General features: G+C 39.2%; 1 protein-coding gene across 15 annotated transcripts in view; it reads left to right on the top strand.

Moving 5' to 3' along the window:
• Positions 1-18,342, top strand: part of MAPK10 (mitogen-activated protein kinase 10) — a 928,972-nt gene that overhangs the window by 847,566 nt on the left and 63,064 nt on the right. For 8 of the 15 annotated variants that reach the window (XM_069630429.1, XM_069630427.1, XM_069630428.1 and 5 more), the window contains one exon: positions 7,989-8,052. In XM_069630429.1, coding sequence (XP_069486530.1) covers positions 7,989-8,052 — 64 coding nt within the window. Of the gene's footprint in view, positions 1-7,985; positions 8,053-18,342 lie in introns of all 15 variants that reach the window. The other 7 variants (XM_069630418.1, XM_069630420.1, XM_069630423.1 and 4 more) reach the window with 1 other exon arrangement.

The following is an 18,342-nucleotide window of genomic DNA, read 5'->3' as shown; positions in this document are numbered from 1 at the left end:
AGCTGGAGAAAGTACGCAAATAGTGCGCGTACCTTCAATACCCAATGTAATGTTCCGTGTGGCAACTTGGTTTCCATCCCCTACAGATAAACCTTTCTTATTCTGCCCAGATAATATTGTATGAGGAGTGAACCTCTACTTAGGGTTTCATTTCAGTGGGTGCACCATGTTTTGTCCTCTGAGAGAAAAATCAAAGCAATTGAAAATAGTATGTGGTGACTATCAGATATATGCTGGAGGCTCAATATCAAATTGAGCTAATGGAGTACACATGTGTCACAAAAGAAGTCATGGCACCAGTGATGAATTCTATTGTTTGGATATGAGCATCTCAGAGCTTGGACAATCCTCAGTGTTACAACTATGGCTAGGCTTTTAAATCCATCACTATAATGACTGGCATCCTTTGCCCCAAATCATAAGGTTTACCAGAAGTGATGCCACTTATCCTTTGGCCCCTTAGTGACTTTACAAGAAGTGGAATCACATGGTTTTTCTCTCAATACCATCAGAATGTGATCCTTACTAAAGCACTCTGGATGAAAGCAATGCAACCTTTTAACCTATAGCTCATGCCTGCACAGCGTGAGGTGGAAGGCGTGCCTCACATTCTGTTGCTGCCACTCCAGTTAATTTGGTTCTGAGTGAGAAGTTGCATGCACAGGGATGGATTGACTGTAAGGCACCTGTAGTCAGCCACAGCATGCATATCTGTTGGTTGTATGCCCGACTACTAGATATGCGTAGGTCCCAGCATCGACATGCCATGATCTCAATGTCTTTGCTGGTTCTGGTGACAGTAGGATTAGTTTGCACATGCAGTTGCATGTCTGCCTCTGGACATGCTGGAGACTCGAGGTTGGGTCACCGGGCTAATGGTCTCACAAGCTATTACCAAGGCGTATGGTTGGCTGTATTGTTGCCCGCGACACTTTCTGATTACCCAGCCTGATGTGTACCCTCACCACTACTCAATTGAAATATGGACATGGATCATCTAATTCATATTTCAACATGCTCATATTTATACAAGGTTAAAACAAATCATTGTTTAATTAGGTTTTGCATTACAATCATCTCTTCATCTGAAGATGAGAAGAATATACATTCCTTAGTGCTGGGCAGAAGAATGCTCCACACTCCTTCTCATTGACAACAGGAACAGTAATTGTCAAAACAGTGAGAACAACTGTCTAGTTAACAGCTTTTCTGTACCCATGACAAAAACCTGAGTAAATGATACATACACTTTGCATCTCTATTTGAAGTCAAAGACTTAACACTTAATACTTATTGCTTTCTCTGTTTCCATGTAACCCTTGACCCCCAACCCCTTTGTCAGTACCTTGCTTGCTCTCACTTTTTGAACCCTTCTCTGTTTCTTGCTCTTTTTCTATGTGCATTCCTCTTTTCCTATTTCCCTTGTCCTCCCTGGAGTCTGATTGCCATAAATAGATTGAAATCTAATCATGGTGCTTAACAATGGTCCATTTTGTACATGCCTTTTTTTTGTCAGATTTTACTTGTCTGTTTTAAGTTCATCAGCTTATGAGGGTACAGCTGTCATCAGGGTTTTGTGGGCTTTTTACTTTCCTCTGGCTTGAAATACGACATTTCCAATAATAGTCAGAGTCTCTAGCAGGGACGTTCAATGCATCAATGATAAGTCATTGCCATCAGGGGATGAATTGTCCATCACTACGTACCTTTTATCGGTCTTCCAGCCTTAAGTCCAGCTCTTATATTATGTACATTGACGTCCAAGAATGATCTTTGACACTACATAAAACGTGTGGAAACATCGTCAGGCATAACATTATTGATGGCATCCTATAAGCTACTATTGATTTTGTAGCAGTACCTGGTAGAAGGAACAGCATCACAATGATTGTGCAACACTATCTTGGACAGGGAACATCACTGCAAATGTCAGTTGTTCCTATTTAACAAACAATGTAAAGTCTCTATAAGTGGATTTTTTCATTGGCTGCTAAGGTTCTTAGAGAATGCAAATATGTTAATATGTTTACATTACAAAGGTTTAATAACTGGTATTATAGATAGATAGAGACACTAATTCTACTGAAAAAGTCATATTGCGCCCTGAATTGTTGAACATATAACTAGTGCTTAGTGGGACTATCCAACAGTGTGAATTTGAAAACCTGCTACTGCATGGTAATTAAACAAAAGAGAAAATGTCCTACCGAGGCACACATGGGCACTATGTGACCATAGATATTAGCATTATGTTTGTCTGTAATATAAACACCACTATGGTAATACAATTTTCTTTTTTTTGCAGCCTCATGAAATTGCCCTTCGCATTTTTTAAATTGTGTCATTTTTAATCATGGCACTCACAAAATTCTCCCAGGAAAAATGAATCGAACATATTGTTTTCATGGTAAAAAATAGTTTTCACCCATTAAAATGGCATTCTTCTGTAAAAGTTACTTCCTGTGATCTTTGAAACCTACAATAAGTGGATCACTAAAATAGGGATGTTCCACTAATTCTGGTAGGACATTCTTCTGCAATAAGTTAATTTGAAGGCATTTTCAAAGAATAAAAGGAATAATGTTTGATTGGTATACAATCAGTTAAACATGGAAAGGAATGTAGATTCAATATTTTTCTGATTTTCTTGCAGAAAATATGCCAACACTGGTTTTGTAAAACAATATAACGTCTGCATTTTCTTTCCAGTTAAAGCTGAGAAAAACTGAACAATATTATTAGAATATTGTATTTATATGATAAAATAAATCCTTATAACTTTTTTCAACTGTTAGGAAAAAAGCTAGTTAAAATTCAATAAATTAGAAATAATGTGCAAACTCAAAATTTTCAAAATGAAAAATTCTAAACTCCCACGTAACATGGTTAATATTGTTCTCTTATTTATAAGCAAACAACAGTAGTAAAGAGTTTTTCAGTTATTTTTCTCACAAAATATTCCCAAATTTAATTTACACTGAATAGGATCCTCATTGTCTCCTGGGTACATTTATTTTGAATCAAAATAGCAAAACATACTAATTGATTTAATTCTGAATTTTAACTGGGGACATGCGGCACCCTAACATTTTTCTTACTTGTACAGCTTTTGAATATCTTTAAAAAAAGGTTTCTTTTGTTGTATTTCTAAACAAAAATGTAAAAATCGTAGTTAATTTATTTGGTAATGTTTACCTTTTTTAAGGGGTAAACAAATTTGACACATTTTTAAGAATTATAAGAGTGTTTTTTTAATTGTACAACAATGCTTGCTTTGCTCATTTTCTGATCAGAATAAATTCTATGTAGCATTGTATGTTGTCCATATTGTACAGGGAAAACAACATGGCAACATTTTTAATAGTTGAAAACATAATTGTGACTTTTCTGCTAATTTGAAAACAATGCTACTATTGATGGCTCTCTGTAAAAATGAGTGATACATCTTAAGTAATTTGTATTTTCTGATTTCGTTTGTAAAACAATCTTGTGTCATAATTATTTTCCATGCCATAGCTAAAATAGGAGGAACATGATGAAAATTAAAGTCACAATAGACACACAGGTCATGATTTATAAAGTGTTTTTTCAATGAGAAAACCCCAAAGAAAAATGATTTGTAAATAAAGCCCACAGATATTTGCTGTCTGACATTCCAAGAGGATTGGTGCCAATTTGGTTAAGCTGACAGTGTAAATTACACTAATTATGATGGCAAAAGTGATTTTATTAAACAACGTTTTCCAACAAATCACTCAACAATTGAAATTATATTCAGAAGATTGATAGGATTGCAACTGTTTAAACCTGACATTAATTTTAAAATGGTTGGTTGCCTTTTGGCGAAGTTATTTTTAACCCAAAATTGCAATAGAAAAAAAGGGTGTCATTCCCTGCATTTGATAGGCAAAAGGTGACAATTTAAAAACGACAACACTCATGCATTGGGCATTTTCTGTATGTTGGAACGCATTTGGTAATTATTCACCATTTTCTTGAAATTTGGCACAGTTATGTGCCTTTATTTTGGCATTAGAGGTACATTTATCAAACATTTTAAATAAAAAAATACAAATACAAAAATTAAAAAGATACAAATTAAGGATCCCAGCAAATAATGCTTAATAATTTGAATACATATGTTACAACTAACATAGTTGTAAAACAATTCAATGTAGTGAAGTAACTAGAGTAAAAAAAAATGTCATTTTCCACCAGAAAACAGGCAAAGAAATGATGAAAATCCTGCAGTGCGTCTGACCTTGTCCTGCTCATGGAACTCTGTTCTACATGCAGCAGATTAATCCACACTGATAAGGCCAACTACTACCTAAACACAATAGCTAAGGCCAACAATGAAAGCAGAGCCCTCTTCAAAGTCATCATGCACTGCGTCAATCCTCTGCCCAACCCACCCGTAGCACACGCCATCAAGAAATCCACCATCAACTCTTTCATCATCAACAAGATCAACATGATCCGCCAACACATTGACACCAACGCCATAACTGACAGTGCATTACACATCCTGGACAACCTTCAAGACACTAACTATGAAAGACCTCTCTGCCACATTAGCATCCCTCAAGGCCACATAATATGCAGAAGACATCTTCCCTGCCTCCGTCCTCAAGACCCTTTCAACTAAAGCACTCCTCCATTACCTGACAATCGTTAACAGCTCCCTAACTCAAGGCACCTTCCCCTCAACCCTCAAGACAAGACACATCCTCCCGCTTCTTAAGAAACCATCATTAGACCCTGACAATCTCAGCAACTACCGCCCCATCGCCCACCTTCCCTTCCTATGGAAGGTCCTTGAGAAAGGAGTAGCCACACAACTCCAACACATTCACAAATATGCAGATGACATGCAGATCTACCTCAGAAAATACTCCAGCAAAGACATCCAAAGGCTAAAGCCCTGCCTCACATTGATCAAGTCCTATATGTCCAGTGCTTACCTGAAGCTCAACCCCCACAAGCCCTAAAGAGTGAATTCCTACTGCTGACCAACAGCATCGAAAATCTTGAAATCCAGACCTGGCGCTCTGCTATGAACCTCGAGTGATTCACACGCCACCTGGCCACCTGTTCCAAGTCCCTTGGGCTCAACATCAACAGCACTTCACATTCAAACAGCACATAGCAAGGAAGACACAGATGTAAACGGCCTGGTACCAACTTTCTCTCCTGTGGAAAATCAAGTCCTTCATCCCAGAAAACAACTTTGGATCCGCTGTCCAAGCCTTGATTGTGGCAATGCCCTTCTGGAAGCCTTTCCGGTGACCACCCTGGCAGCCCAGAAATGTGTCCTGCATGCTGCAGCAAGACTAATTAAAGGACTCTGCAAATTCCACCACATCACCCCGACCATCATCAAACTGCACTGGCTCCCACTTTAAGCCTGTACCATCTTGAAATTCTATTGATTCATCTACAAGGCTGTCATCCAACCCTCACTGAGAAACTCAGCCTCTCCGGAGGCCTGCGATCCACCAGAAGTAAGGAAATATGCAGACTTGAATTATGACAGTGCAGGAAGGAAAGAACCGGAAGTCACGCCTTCTCTCTCTACACTAGAAGATTCTGCAACCTCCTATCATCAACATTAGACTTGCCCCATCAAATCTACAGTCCCGGAAAGAGCTCAAGATCTTCTTCTTCAATTAATGGCTCTTCCTTAACACCTAGGTCCACACACCCTGCACTCCCCACCCTCCCTGCGACTCAGTGATCTGCTCCCTGCTGTCTCCCTCTGGCTGCTTGTAGATCCCTTGCTGTCAATTGCTCACCGTTGCACTCCCCTGATAGATGCCCGCTGCTTTTTTTCTCTGCTTCCCTCACTGTGTTCTTCCCCATATTATTGTAAATGCTCTGTTGCTTCCCTAAGCTGGTTTGCACTCAATAAATACCCTAATAATAATAATAATAATAAAAATAATAATAATAATAATAATAATAATAATAATAATAAAATACAAATGGTTTTGAAACAATCATTTTATTGTAGTCATTTAAACTAATGCGTATACTTTTACAAACATATTTGTGATTTACGTATTTTGTAACTTTTTAACCACTTGTCCCATCGATAGTGAAATTTATAAACGTTATCAGGAGATAAGAAATAGTGTTCAATATGTGGTGCAAAGGTTTGGAATTGGTTTGGAATTAATGTTATGAAGTGTTAACAACCAATCCCACCATTTTGCAGCAATTATTTTATTCATATTTCTTTCCAACCATTGTATTTATGACATTTAGATACACACTGCTTTAAATAGACAAACACACTTTTTCTGAGTTTTGTCCAAAAACGGTTTATGTCAAAAAGAAATATCATATTTTGCCAATTTCCCTTAAAATATTAACTTCTTCAGCCTGATCTTTCATGTTTTTACAATGTCTTTAAAAAGGTTGTAATCAGCGTTTGGGCCAGTCTTTATTTGAGGCAATGATGCCGGTCGAAGCCACCTTTTCTTACGTATCAGAGGCTTTAAGTCAACCATGCCTCAGACTCAACACCATCAGATGAAGACAATATATACACATTAATCAAATACATTTTTAAATTCCACACACAGGACCTTTGCACATAGCTGATAATATTCAACTCGGGATGTCTACTGATCACTGCGACTCAACACTTAATGGACTGATGTTGCGTGCATTCAACTGAAATATTGAAATCTACCCCTTCAAAAAAATCAGTAAACAACGCATATCATGATTTATAACATACATTTGGACTGGCTAAAAGACTGTTTGACATACTTTTATATAACTGTGCAAATAGTTTGTTTTTAATATATGCACTAAATTAAAAAAAAAATATATATATATATATATATATATATATATATATATATATATATAAATGTTTATATATCAGGTGCTATAGAATTCACAGAGCGTCTGTAGCATAAACATGATTCATTCTACCTGAAAAAGCCATAGGATTTAACTGTGTAATAGCTCATTGCATTTTTAGCATTAACTACATCTTCCAGAGAAAAACATGTTACTCTTTTTGTCAGTTACACATCCAAAGTGGAAAAAGGAGCATTAATTGAACTTGTGAACAAATTCTGTTTTTGTGTAACTCAACTACACCGGAACGACTTCCCTTAAATCCATAAGTAGGTCTTCTCTGACAGCATTCTTCCTTAAATCTCTGTTTCCTTAGCCCCATGGGGAAGCAGGGGGTTGGGGGGTGGGGGACATGCTGAAGCTGTTTTGTGAATCTGGCATAATTTGTGGTAGCTGCAATTACACATTTCTCTGTCCATAAATAGATTTAGGATTTAGGAAGAGATTTAGGACCGCAAAAAGCTATGTGTATGGCCCCATAATGTCCCATTCCCGACACATCAATTCCCAGTCATTCGCAGTCATTAACTAATTCATAATCAGATTCACGTATTTATTTATTCCCTCAAATAATGACTCCTATCCGCCAAAGGGATATAAACCTCTCTTTTATACTTTGCATAAATACAGTTCCTTTTAACTTAAAAAAGGTTCCCTCCTTTTATTTGAACACAAATATCATTGCAGATTGTTCAAATAGTTCATAATCAAGTGCAATTTATTGTATATGAATAAAACATGACATTACAATTGTTTCATGAGCAAATGCCAGGCACGTTATCGATTTTTTTATTTATTTATTTGTTTGATAACCCCACTGATTCAGAGACATCACAATGACATGGAAATAGCGGAGCTGCATGAATGTGATAAGGAGGACCAGGGTGATGATATGTTGTTCTGAGTACAGTAGCTGTTGGTTGCTGGTCATTCATCCTTCTTGTGTTTTCGTTGGTATTTTTGACGTAACATTCCATTGTTCTATTGATATTTCAGATAACAAAAGTCCTATGCCTTACGCAGTGGGTTGGGATAGAAGTCCAATGTGTAAATGCGCATTGTAGAAAGGTTGAAACAGTTCCATTCTCCTTATCAATGTTTTTTTTACTCAGCAGCCCCCTCCCCAGATTTACGACAAGCAGCTGGATGAAAGAGAACATACGATTGAAGAATGGAAAGGTAAGAGCCTTGCCTAGGGCGCTAGCGCAGTACAGGCCTGTATTATATATTACTGTTCACTTCTGAATGTATTCTGAAACAGCTGGCCATTGTGCACAGTGGTTAGGCTATCTAGTCTTGAATGGTTTTGTTTTAGGGTCGCTGGAGTTCCTGGATTTTGCTGCTTATTTAATACTGCTAAAATATACACATATAGTATGCATTCCTCGACTCATTCCACCTCTGCATATTTTTGTACTATTTCAGATCTATGTTACATATCACATATCTCAGAGTTTTCAAAGATTGTTTTCTGACAATTATAGCTAACAAGCCTTTTTTATACCTAGAAAATATTTTCACACAGTTGTTCAGGAACTAGCGCCGGGCCATATTGATGCATGAAAATAACCTCTTGACAATCTACTGATTCATCTAAAGGGTCAAACATGTATTAGGGTATACATATGAGACAGAACAGGAATCAAGATTTCCAGCAGTTGGCATGAAGAGTTCATGTAATGCAGAGGCCTTTCTTTTGCGATCAGTATTATTTCGAAACATTTATACTGGTTATTTAAATAGTTTGGACGCAATAATCTTCTCCATATTTCCCTTTAAGGGGAATACAACTCTATTCAATATTTCTCATGTAATGTAGACTATAGTTTTCACAGGTCAAGAACTCTATCAATCCCTGCAAATCTGAAAATTGGTTTGTCTTTTCAAAAGGACAGGCCAGGTGGGATCATCAACAGCTCCAAAGCATCTCTGCCAAATAATCTGTGATTCCAGTCTGTCTCTTGCTTTCAAAATTCCTCTCAGACAATATGGTTCTGTCTTGTGAAAGGATTCTGCATTTGTCTTTCTCTATAAAACACCTTCTTAAGGAACATTTCCACCAGCTACATAAAGATTTGACCCAAATCAGCACTGTTTCTGTCTAGCAAGCTACCTTCATCCAGAGATTTCCCAAGGACTTTCTGGACTTCCTTTGTATTTGACCTTAAATACTTGATAAACTCCACCCCAGCAGCATTGTTTGATGCAGCAATTTCTAATTGGGGGAGGTCTACGATAGGTTCTCTTAAGATACTGATAGTCCCAATTATCATTCCCTTAATTTTGATTGGTCCGCTGTAATTTGCAATGCGGCAAGGGAATGCATTTCTCTACCCCCTCCAGAATTATCACTGAATTGGAACAAAATGACTCTTCCATTTTCTAACCGAAGTATAATTCAGTATCTGTTAACATCCTTCAAGTTGTAGTAGCTTATATGGTTAGAATTATTACAATGTGTGAATTCATTAATAATTCACACATTTTAGTAGATCATATTACTAAGCAGGTGATGCAGAGCTGTTTTGTGAATTCAACTCTATTTTTATGTTTTTTATTTTTATCCTGTAAAGAGCTAAACAATTATAGCTGATAATATGGTTTTATTGGTTGGTACTTTTTAAATCGGACTTTTTAAATCAAACCCATTTACTTTGTTTTCAAAAGCTGTGCATTGCATGTTTATTGGCGTTCCTCATTAACAGAGAAATGTTCGGAATAAATATTCTGAGCCCACAAGACATGAAGAAGACATATAATAGATATTTGCTTATTGCTCCCTCTTAAGTCAAATGTTCATGATTGATGTGGAGAACTGGTTGTTTAAAACCGCGTTACTAAAGGAACAGTCCTATGATTTGTGACACTGTCTGCTTCATAAATAATGCAGCTTCATGAAAACCCAACTTTTGGAATGTAATGGCTTGGATTTCATGTGTTCTCAATACCAGGATATATGCTTTTAATTCTTACAGCTGTGCTGTTCAGCAAGGCTAATTGATTAATTACTGATTAATGGTGGGTCTGTTTTACCAAAAAGCGGACCTCTCGATCTCTTATTTTGAAAACTGAGATCTGAATAAACACAGTTCGGATTTACAAGATTCGAGGTGCATGGACACTTTAAAATGAGATGCATGCAGAAAACAATGGCCATGCTATCATTTTCACTTAGTAAGAACTTTATTGTGCCTGCCCTTTCATCACATTTAACTGAATCTGCATAATAGATATTGCACATGGACTTGTCATCTGGCAGAATACTAGAAAACACTTTATGGGTCATTTGTGTAACATAGCTGCACAAATAAACACTCTCTGATTCAGACAACTAACATTTGCTAAGAGAAAGACATTTGATTTGTGACATTTTAACATGATAAGGATGAAATATCATGCACAGTGCACTGTAGTAGGGAACACTCTTTACATGTAATACATTTGACACACACATTTCTCCCCTCAACAGACTGCAGTGTCATTCAACTATGGCAAAATCACAAAATTAATGTAGACATATAATAAAACAGCCAGAGAAGGTACCGTGAGACTTGGAGGAAGCACTGCCAAGGTGGAATGTTAGCCTAGGAAGACACCTAGCATTGATGAAGAGTGTTGGGATGCAAACAGCAGGCTTTGAAATAGTGGTTCAGGCCCCAACCAGATACATTGCTTACAATAGCCTGCTAACATGCCAATCTTACAATGGAGGTTTGATTTTACAACTCTGCATAGAAATAAATCTTTATATCAGGGGAAATCTTCAGTGAAATATTCTTCGAAAATGTTGAAAGTATTCATGTCCAGTGTAGTACTATATGAATAACATACAATAAAGAGAGGCAACAATAATGTGAGCCCCCAAAGTAGCTAATTCTATTAGCACTTCCTTAACAGAAAGGTGAGTTATAAACTGTTCCAGCGATTCTGAATAGTCAACATCTTTTTCCTTACAATTGGGCATTCCATTTCCCTCCCAAAAACAATACAACAGTTATAAGAGATGTTCCTATCTCTCACTATCTCCCAACATTTTCAAATATATAAACATGATCAGTTGCGTAATTTAATGTCCCCACTTCATGGCAATTGATCTTAGCTTCACTAGACCTGATAAGCCATATCAGTACCCGGCACGCGCTGCGCACCGGGAATATGTGTGGATTGGCTCTTTTCCGAGCCATACCATACAGTATTCCCGTGTATGTTAGTGCGTGCTGGGTACTCTGTTCCAGGTGAGGGGCGTGGCAGCCCCTTAGCCAACGAGAATGCTCGAAACGTAGCAATCCCTGCTCCGAGCCTCCCCATTTCTGGAGGCTGCCTTCATGCCCCGCCGGGGACTCAGGTAAGTTTTTTTTTTCCTCCACCCCCGTCCCTCGCAAACTATCCCCTTCCCACCCTCCTAACCCCACTTACCTTCTTCTCTTTGGAGTGAACGTGCTGGAAACACTTCTGTTCCCAGCGCATCCGTTCCCGATGTCTGCCATGGAAAGGGAAAATGGACTACGTTTTCTCTTTCCAGGCGCCATTTTTTTCAACGCGGCAGCGTTTCAAAACAGAAAACAATTCCATTAGTACCCCAGTCTAACGGGCTGGGGTACTAATGGCTATAAAACCGTCAGCGGTGGGCCAATACCGCCCACGATAATGACCCCGGGGCTTCGTTAAGGCCCTCGCTACTCTCAGGCCTGTAACTACGGCCCCAGTGGCATTACCTGGGGTGGTATTGACCTGCCGCCTCAGGTCTTTTTGCCACAATATTGATGAAAGCATATGTATGAGTGGACACTCCATAACAAGATGGTTAGTGGTCCTGCATATTGTAATTGATATGATCGCTCATTTGTTGTTCCAATAACAAATCACCCAAGCCAGTGAGACAACGAAATCAGTAGAAGAGATTGTAGAAAGTGGTGGTTATAGATATAGATCCCTGTAAATATCCAATATGAAGAGATAATCCAAAAAACAATTGATGCCAAATGGTTGCAACAGAAGCAACAAGACTTTAAATTATCTTGAAGGCCACGACAGAGGAAGACTTACCAGATTGTATACGGTTCTATCAGATGTACATGTTGCAAACCTGGGAGGAATAGAGTTCTGTGGAATATAAGGAGGGTTATAATTTCATGTAGCAGAGGCAAAGGTAGAGATGCCAGGAAGAGGCAAGAAGCTAGAGCAGAGGTGTGTTTGCGCAGGGAAGATTCTTTTTTTCAAAAGCATGCCCACCACATCAAATGTGTCCCTTTTCTTGCTATGCTGAGAAACATAACATATTGGATTCCAAATGAATCAGAGTTATTCATTACAATTTAAAAGTAAATTGGCCAACACAGGCTATGATAATCAACCACTTTGATCTTGATTTTCACCTGGACACTAACTGCATCCAAATTCCCTTTCAATCGCCGAAAGGATTGGGGTGACACAGCACTGTAGCTAAATGCAATACACCTACAGATGCAACGTATTTGGATTTTCATTAATGCATCTATGAAGGCTGTCTTTTTGTTTGATTCTATTTGCACTCAATCAGCCCCCTTCTGCCCAGCTTAGCTTTTGCAATTTTATTGACACTGGTCCTGGACACTTTGTACTGCTTTCAAAGTTATGAAATCTCAAATGACTCTTAGGTTCTGGTTTGCCACTTTTGTAACGCTATTTTTTGGTAATCAAGAGTTCTTTCAATATTCTTTTCGTAATACAGATATTTTCGATTATGTCTCAATCCACTGCACTAATGATCATCTCAAAATGTCTAATGCACTAGAGAGTGTTGAGATGCGTCTAAATCCATAACTAAGTAACACAGGTTCCATAACTATGAATATAAAAATGTGGATTTTGTTTTCTTTTTTGTTGCTTATAATTCATTTTGTGTGATATTATTATGATATTAAGACTTTTACAGGTTGAAATAATTCATCAGATGTATTTGCAAACAACATGTTCCTATGGGGCAAACTCGTTTGAATTGATCCATGAGGAAGATTGGGTCTGTAAAGGCTCACTTAAAAACCCCTACTGAGTCTGCCTTTTAGGCATTTCACTGTTCTCGTGAGGATAGCTCAGGGGCAATGCGCTCCCCTTTGAAGAAAGATGATGCAGAGCAACACAGGTTCGATTCCTGTGTCTGCACTTAGAAACCTCTTGGTGTTGAGTGCATTATAAATAGACAATTCTAATTCAAAGTGGTTTAAAGTGTATTTGAATCATGTAAGCCATCAATCCAGTCAAGCACGTTTAGTCTAGGGCTTAAAACATATATTCTATGCAGTTGACTTATATAGTGCGTTTCTTGCCGGGAAGCAGCATAGTGATGTCCAAGCAGGGTATGAGTACAAAGAAGAAGGGAGGGCGGGGTGTAAAAGTTAAGGAAGCAACTTTGTTTAAATCCTATCATCAGTCACTTTAGTGTTACCGGAAAAGCAGGGTCTTCAGTTCCTTCCTGACCTGTAGAGGGTAGGGCGCCATGTACATTTTTGTAGGTCTGGCCTTCCAGAGTGCAGGGAAGTAGCCGCTGAATGCTTGATTTGTAACCTTCTTCTTGCACTGCTTGGATTCTAATCTGGCATGCCTATGCTCCAAGTGTTCCATTGGCCTTATAAAATAGTGAGTTTTTAAGCCAGGAACTGTGTGTCTCGGACATACAGGTTTTCTTTGATTTCTTGAAAGTGATGTGGGTTTGCAGGACTAACGAGCACACTTCCTTGGATGTGGAAAGGATATGGAAAAGTATCAAATATATGGGCTACTGCATGCTGGACAGCTTTCAGCAGTACCACGATTTCAGCTGGACACCTGAAAAGAGGGTGTTGCCATGACTTTGTTGATCAAGCAAAAATTCTTGAGAGACAGTTCTGAAGTTTGATTTAAGGTTGAAGGTCTTCAATCTGTGGAGGAGTAAGATCTGTTCCCGGGCTGTGTATGTCTTCATTGAGATGTGTGTTCTGAAGGTGAGGCAACAGGTAATTGTCAATATGAGGTACTAAGCGCTGGCAGTGATTTTGGGAGGATAGCTCAGGGGCAACGTGCTCGCCTTGGAAGCAAAGCAACACGGAGAAACAGAGGTTCAATCCCCAGAGTCCGCACTTAGAAACCTCTGGGTATTAAGCACATTATAAATAACCTATCATATCATTTATGACATTCAGTTCCATCCCTGTTCGCCATCCATAAACTTATCTGCAATTGGTGATGTCTTCAAGGAATATGAACACCATGTTGGTTGAGTTGAATTTCAGGTAGTCACTCAACCTTCAGGTTTGAAAGAAGTAGAGGCAGTGCTCCAGCCACTCAGTGTCATCAGTACAGTTCTCTTTCAAATACAGCACGTTGTTATCGATATTCTAGTGCATTATGATGTTGGTGTCAGAAAGGGATGATACAGAGATATAGATAACTCAGGAGGGGGTGCACTTTGTGTGGCATTCGCACATTACTATGCAACCTTGTGATGTCTAGGTGCCAATCTTTTCAACAGCCTGCACTGAGGATTAATTGACGCAGTTTCTGAGGCTGGACTGTTCATCTTGAAGCATTCTCGATTGGATGATCTATAAATGTAGTTGGGGAGTGCGGTCTGTTAATGGTCTCTATCCCCCCTTCCTGGAAGCCAGATGCACTTAAGCCTGTGTCAGAAGTGTGATGTGCAGAACATTGGGCTTCCGGGTTAGCAGCCTTGAGAGTTTGGAAGGAGGCAGTGGGGCCACTTCAGGTTAAGTGGTGGAGGCAGGTGGAGTTTGTCAGCAGGCCAAGGACAAGACAAGAGGGCATAAACAAAAGATGGACCTTTTGGGGGCAGCATTCATGGACTGCCTTCCGCAAACCTGGCCTTTTGTTCCCGGCTTCGACCGGGTGGTCTTGTCAATGATATTTCCAATGAAATGTAGGCAAATGATGGATCAATAGCTTTCTAGGCCATTAGGGGTGAATGTTGGTGTCTTTTTGGGAGGGGAGAATCTGGTCAGATTTCAGTGCATTGGGGAAGGAGTTTTGAGTGAACGAGGCATTGATAATATTTTACAGAGGAATCTCTCTTTGGTGATGTTCTTCAAGATGGAGGCTGGGATAGTGTCAACCTCGTAGGCATAATCTTGAAACTGTGAGGATGTTAGTGAGATCTCCCTACATTATTGTTATACCTATCCTCAGGTTTTGCATATTACAGCTCTAGGAGTTTGATTAACAGCAAGGTGAGGGGGCGGCCTGAAGATGGGCATAGTATATCTGCACAGTGTTCCCAAACTGGCCCAAACCAACTGGAATCCAGGGATGCACTCAAAAACGAATGTACAAACTGTCTCTGCACTGTATCTGCCATTCATTCATAACCCAGGAGGCCATCTTAAATTGAATCAGACTCTACCCGGGGAGAGCGGTTGCGACTTTCTCAAAATAGAATTCATGGATCAAAGAGTGGCCAATAGCACCCTGGGCATCAACTTTCAAACATCCAATAGTATGATTGTAATTAGCCCCTACTCCCATTACAATATGGCGTATCTCTTTGAAACCAGGCCCCATACTTTTGTGATATCTGGCACTAATGCAACACCACTGGGGATAATGACCGAGAGCAATTGTAATTGGCCTGGGGCACGTGGAACCTAAATCAATCTTTAACTGAGCAATGGGCCGGAAGTCAAGCTGTGCAACACTGTGATTAATGGAAACACCAAATAATTGTATGGAAGGACATTGATTATTTATGTATTTGTTTATTCATGTGTTCATTTATATAGTGCACCTAACCCTGGGGTATCTGGGTATGGTAATTCGATTGTAATCTATGTGTGTTGGTATGTAATTTTATGGCCCTATCACCGAAACAAAGTTAATAACTGACTGTCTGTTACGTATTCCAATAATACAGAAAACAACAGATGTCCACAGTCCTGTGGAACTCTCTCATCCCCTGCACACCCGATTTGTATTGTATCAACAAACAATTTGTAATTGATTAAATTAATTGCTTCAAATTCCAAAAAAACATTTGTACTCAAAACTTTTTTGTAAATTAGATCAGGTATTTTTACTGCATAAAATGTTCATCAATCTCTTACTTTACAAGATACGTAATTTATTCATTTTGCAATAGTTTTCACCCCGAATATTTCACCAAACATATGTGTGTTTTCTCACAATTGAGTAGACAATTTCAAGACTTGAATATGGTGTGATCTTGCATTCGGCAATAACTCTACAAGTGCTCAATCTTTGTCCTGTGTCTCTACGTGTTTCGGGGTATACTCAACCCCTTCTTCAGGAGTTGTCTACTCTCTTCTTGATTTTAAAGTTCCAATCTACAGTAAATAATCACAGTATGAGTTACTCTGGATTTAATTAACATAATTTCATTTTGTATGTCATGATTCTAGATCTCATAATCACCTGTGTTCCATCCTGTTTAGGGAGATCCTTTCCAGGGTTTTCTTATGTGAGCTTAAAAAATGCTTCCTACAAAAATCAAAATGGTATGTATGTGAAATCGCTCCTCTACTTTCCAAAGAAATTGTAATTAATAACATCCCAATTGAGGATCTTAAAACCCACCAATTAACATATACATGAGTTACCTGATTGGTGTGTCAGAAAATCCAACGTTTCCAATCAGGAATATCCTCTCTCGTTAGGCTCCTCCGTTTAATGTCCAAATAATGAAGCCTTGTTGGTTGTAGCTAGCGATTATTATAATCTATATAACTTGGTCGTTGATGGTATAAGTCCATCTCGTGTCTCTCCAGTGTCTCCTAAAACAGGAAACTATGTGTCATGATATTTTGCCCTTTATAAATTGTCTGTCCTACTGACTCTTGGATCTACAATGGTTCAGGGTTATTACCTTAATGAGACTTCTAGTAGTAACTTCAAATGGAGTGTATTCAGTATCAAGAGATGTCCTTCCCAAGTTGATTCTGTAGAATAATATGGAAAAAACTCTGTGTCACCAAACTATTTTTAATGTCTAGTTTCTGATGTCGAGACTATATGTCTCTGCTAAGAGCCCTCTCATGTTAGTACTTCCTGTGCCTGTCTATTGTCTCCTATTGTTCTGATAAGGAAACTATGGGCCTCATTATAAAGCTGGCGCTCCCGTAATGAAGGGGGCCGGTACGGGACCGGCCCCCTTCATTCCGGGAGCGCCGATTACGAGTTTCCCATCACAGGACCCGGATCGCATGCCTGGTTCCAGGCGTGCAATCCGGGTCCCGCAAGGGGAAGAGGGAGGCAATAACGGGCCAGATGTAATCTGTCCGTTATTACCTCCCTCCCCATTCCCATTGAGCCCTATGGGGGCTCAAATGGGAATGGGGATGGGTTCCATGCCAGGAGGAATTACTGGGACCTCCTATGTCGGAGTAACCCGGTAAGTCCCCATTGCAGGAACCCAGTAATGGAGCCCGGAACGGAGGCAGCCATGGAGCTAATAGCTCCATGGCTACCTCCATTCTCGTAATGAGGCCCAATGTGTTAAGGAACTATGCCCTTTTAGTCATTTTGCAATGGGTTAAATATGCTCAGTGGTCATTCATGGTTCTCCATAGGTTAAAGGTTCTACCTTTAATGGAGTTTCTGTTACGAACTCCAGCTGGGATGTGTTCAATTTCTAGGAACTTGCCACTATACTTACTTAAATGGAGTTTGAACTCTGGATGGAATGTGTTCAGTTTCTATGATCAAGCCCAAGGATGTCCTTCCCAATTAAATGTTGTAAAAACTTAGTGGCATTACACCACTTCTAATGCCTAGTTTCAGGTATGTGTGTCTATTAAAAGCCTCCGATTTGTTAGTGGCTCCATAGTTAATTGTCTAATTATAAAGAGAGAAGGGAGAATGTCCCCCTTCTTTTTTATTCCATTCTTACCTTCTTCTTCCTGCTATTTCCAAAATGGATCCCTCTGATGGTTCTGTTGAGAAAAACGAGGCAGCAGGAGAAAAACGAGGCACCCTGAGTCAACTACTCCAAAGACTTTATGTTTTCCAATAATGACATGTTGGGATAATGGAGGCATCAGTGATGGGTGGGTGCACATCAATGTTGCACAGAAACTTAATGATTTTGTCAGTGAATAACTCGTTGTTTTACATTTATTAGTCAATGCAGTTGCTGTGGGAACTGGTAGGGGGTGATGCTGTGCTCATCAACATCTGCTCTTGTTGGAGGCTTCTGTTTGTGATTGTCTTTGCTGTGATTATGAGATCCGAGAGTGGTGGGATTCTTCTGTTGCTAAGATTTCCTCCAACGCTGTTCTCATTTGGTATGGTTTATTTGCTGTTGGTGAGTTCTGACATATAACAAGGTCTGTAGCTGCTTTGTTTTGTTGGTTTGGTTTTAGCAGTGGGCACATGTTGGCATTATTAGTGAGTTTGCATTTTAGTTTGTGAAGCAGGATACTGATATGAGAAGAGGGTTGGAAGTGGATAACAGCGTAATGGGGTCTTTATTACCAAGCATCCAAAGGG

This window comes from Ambystoma mexicanum, chromosome 6q, assembly GCF_040938575.1.
Source record: "Ambystoma mexicanum isolate Mex_15411 chromosome 6q, UKY_AmexF1_1, whole genome shotgun sequence".
NCBI lineage: Eukaryota > Metazoa > Chordata > Amphibia > Caudata > Ambystomatidae > Ambystoma > Ambystoma mexicanum.
This window is presented reverse-complemented; position numbering and strand designations above follow the sequence as displayed.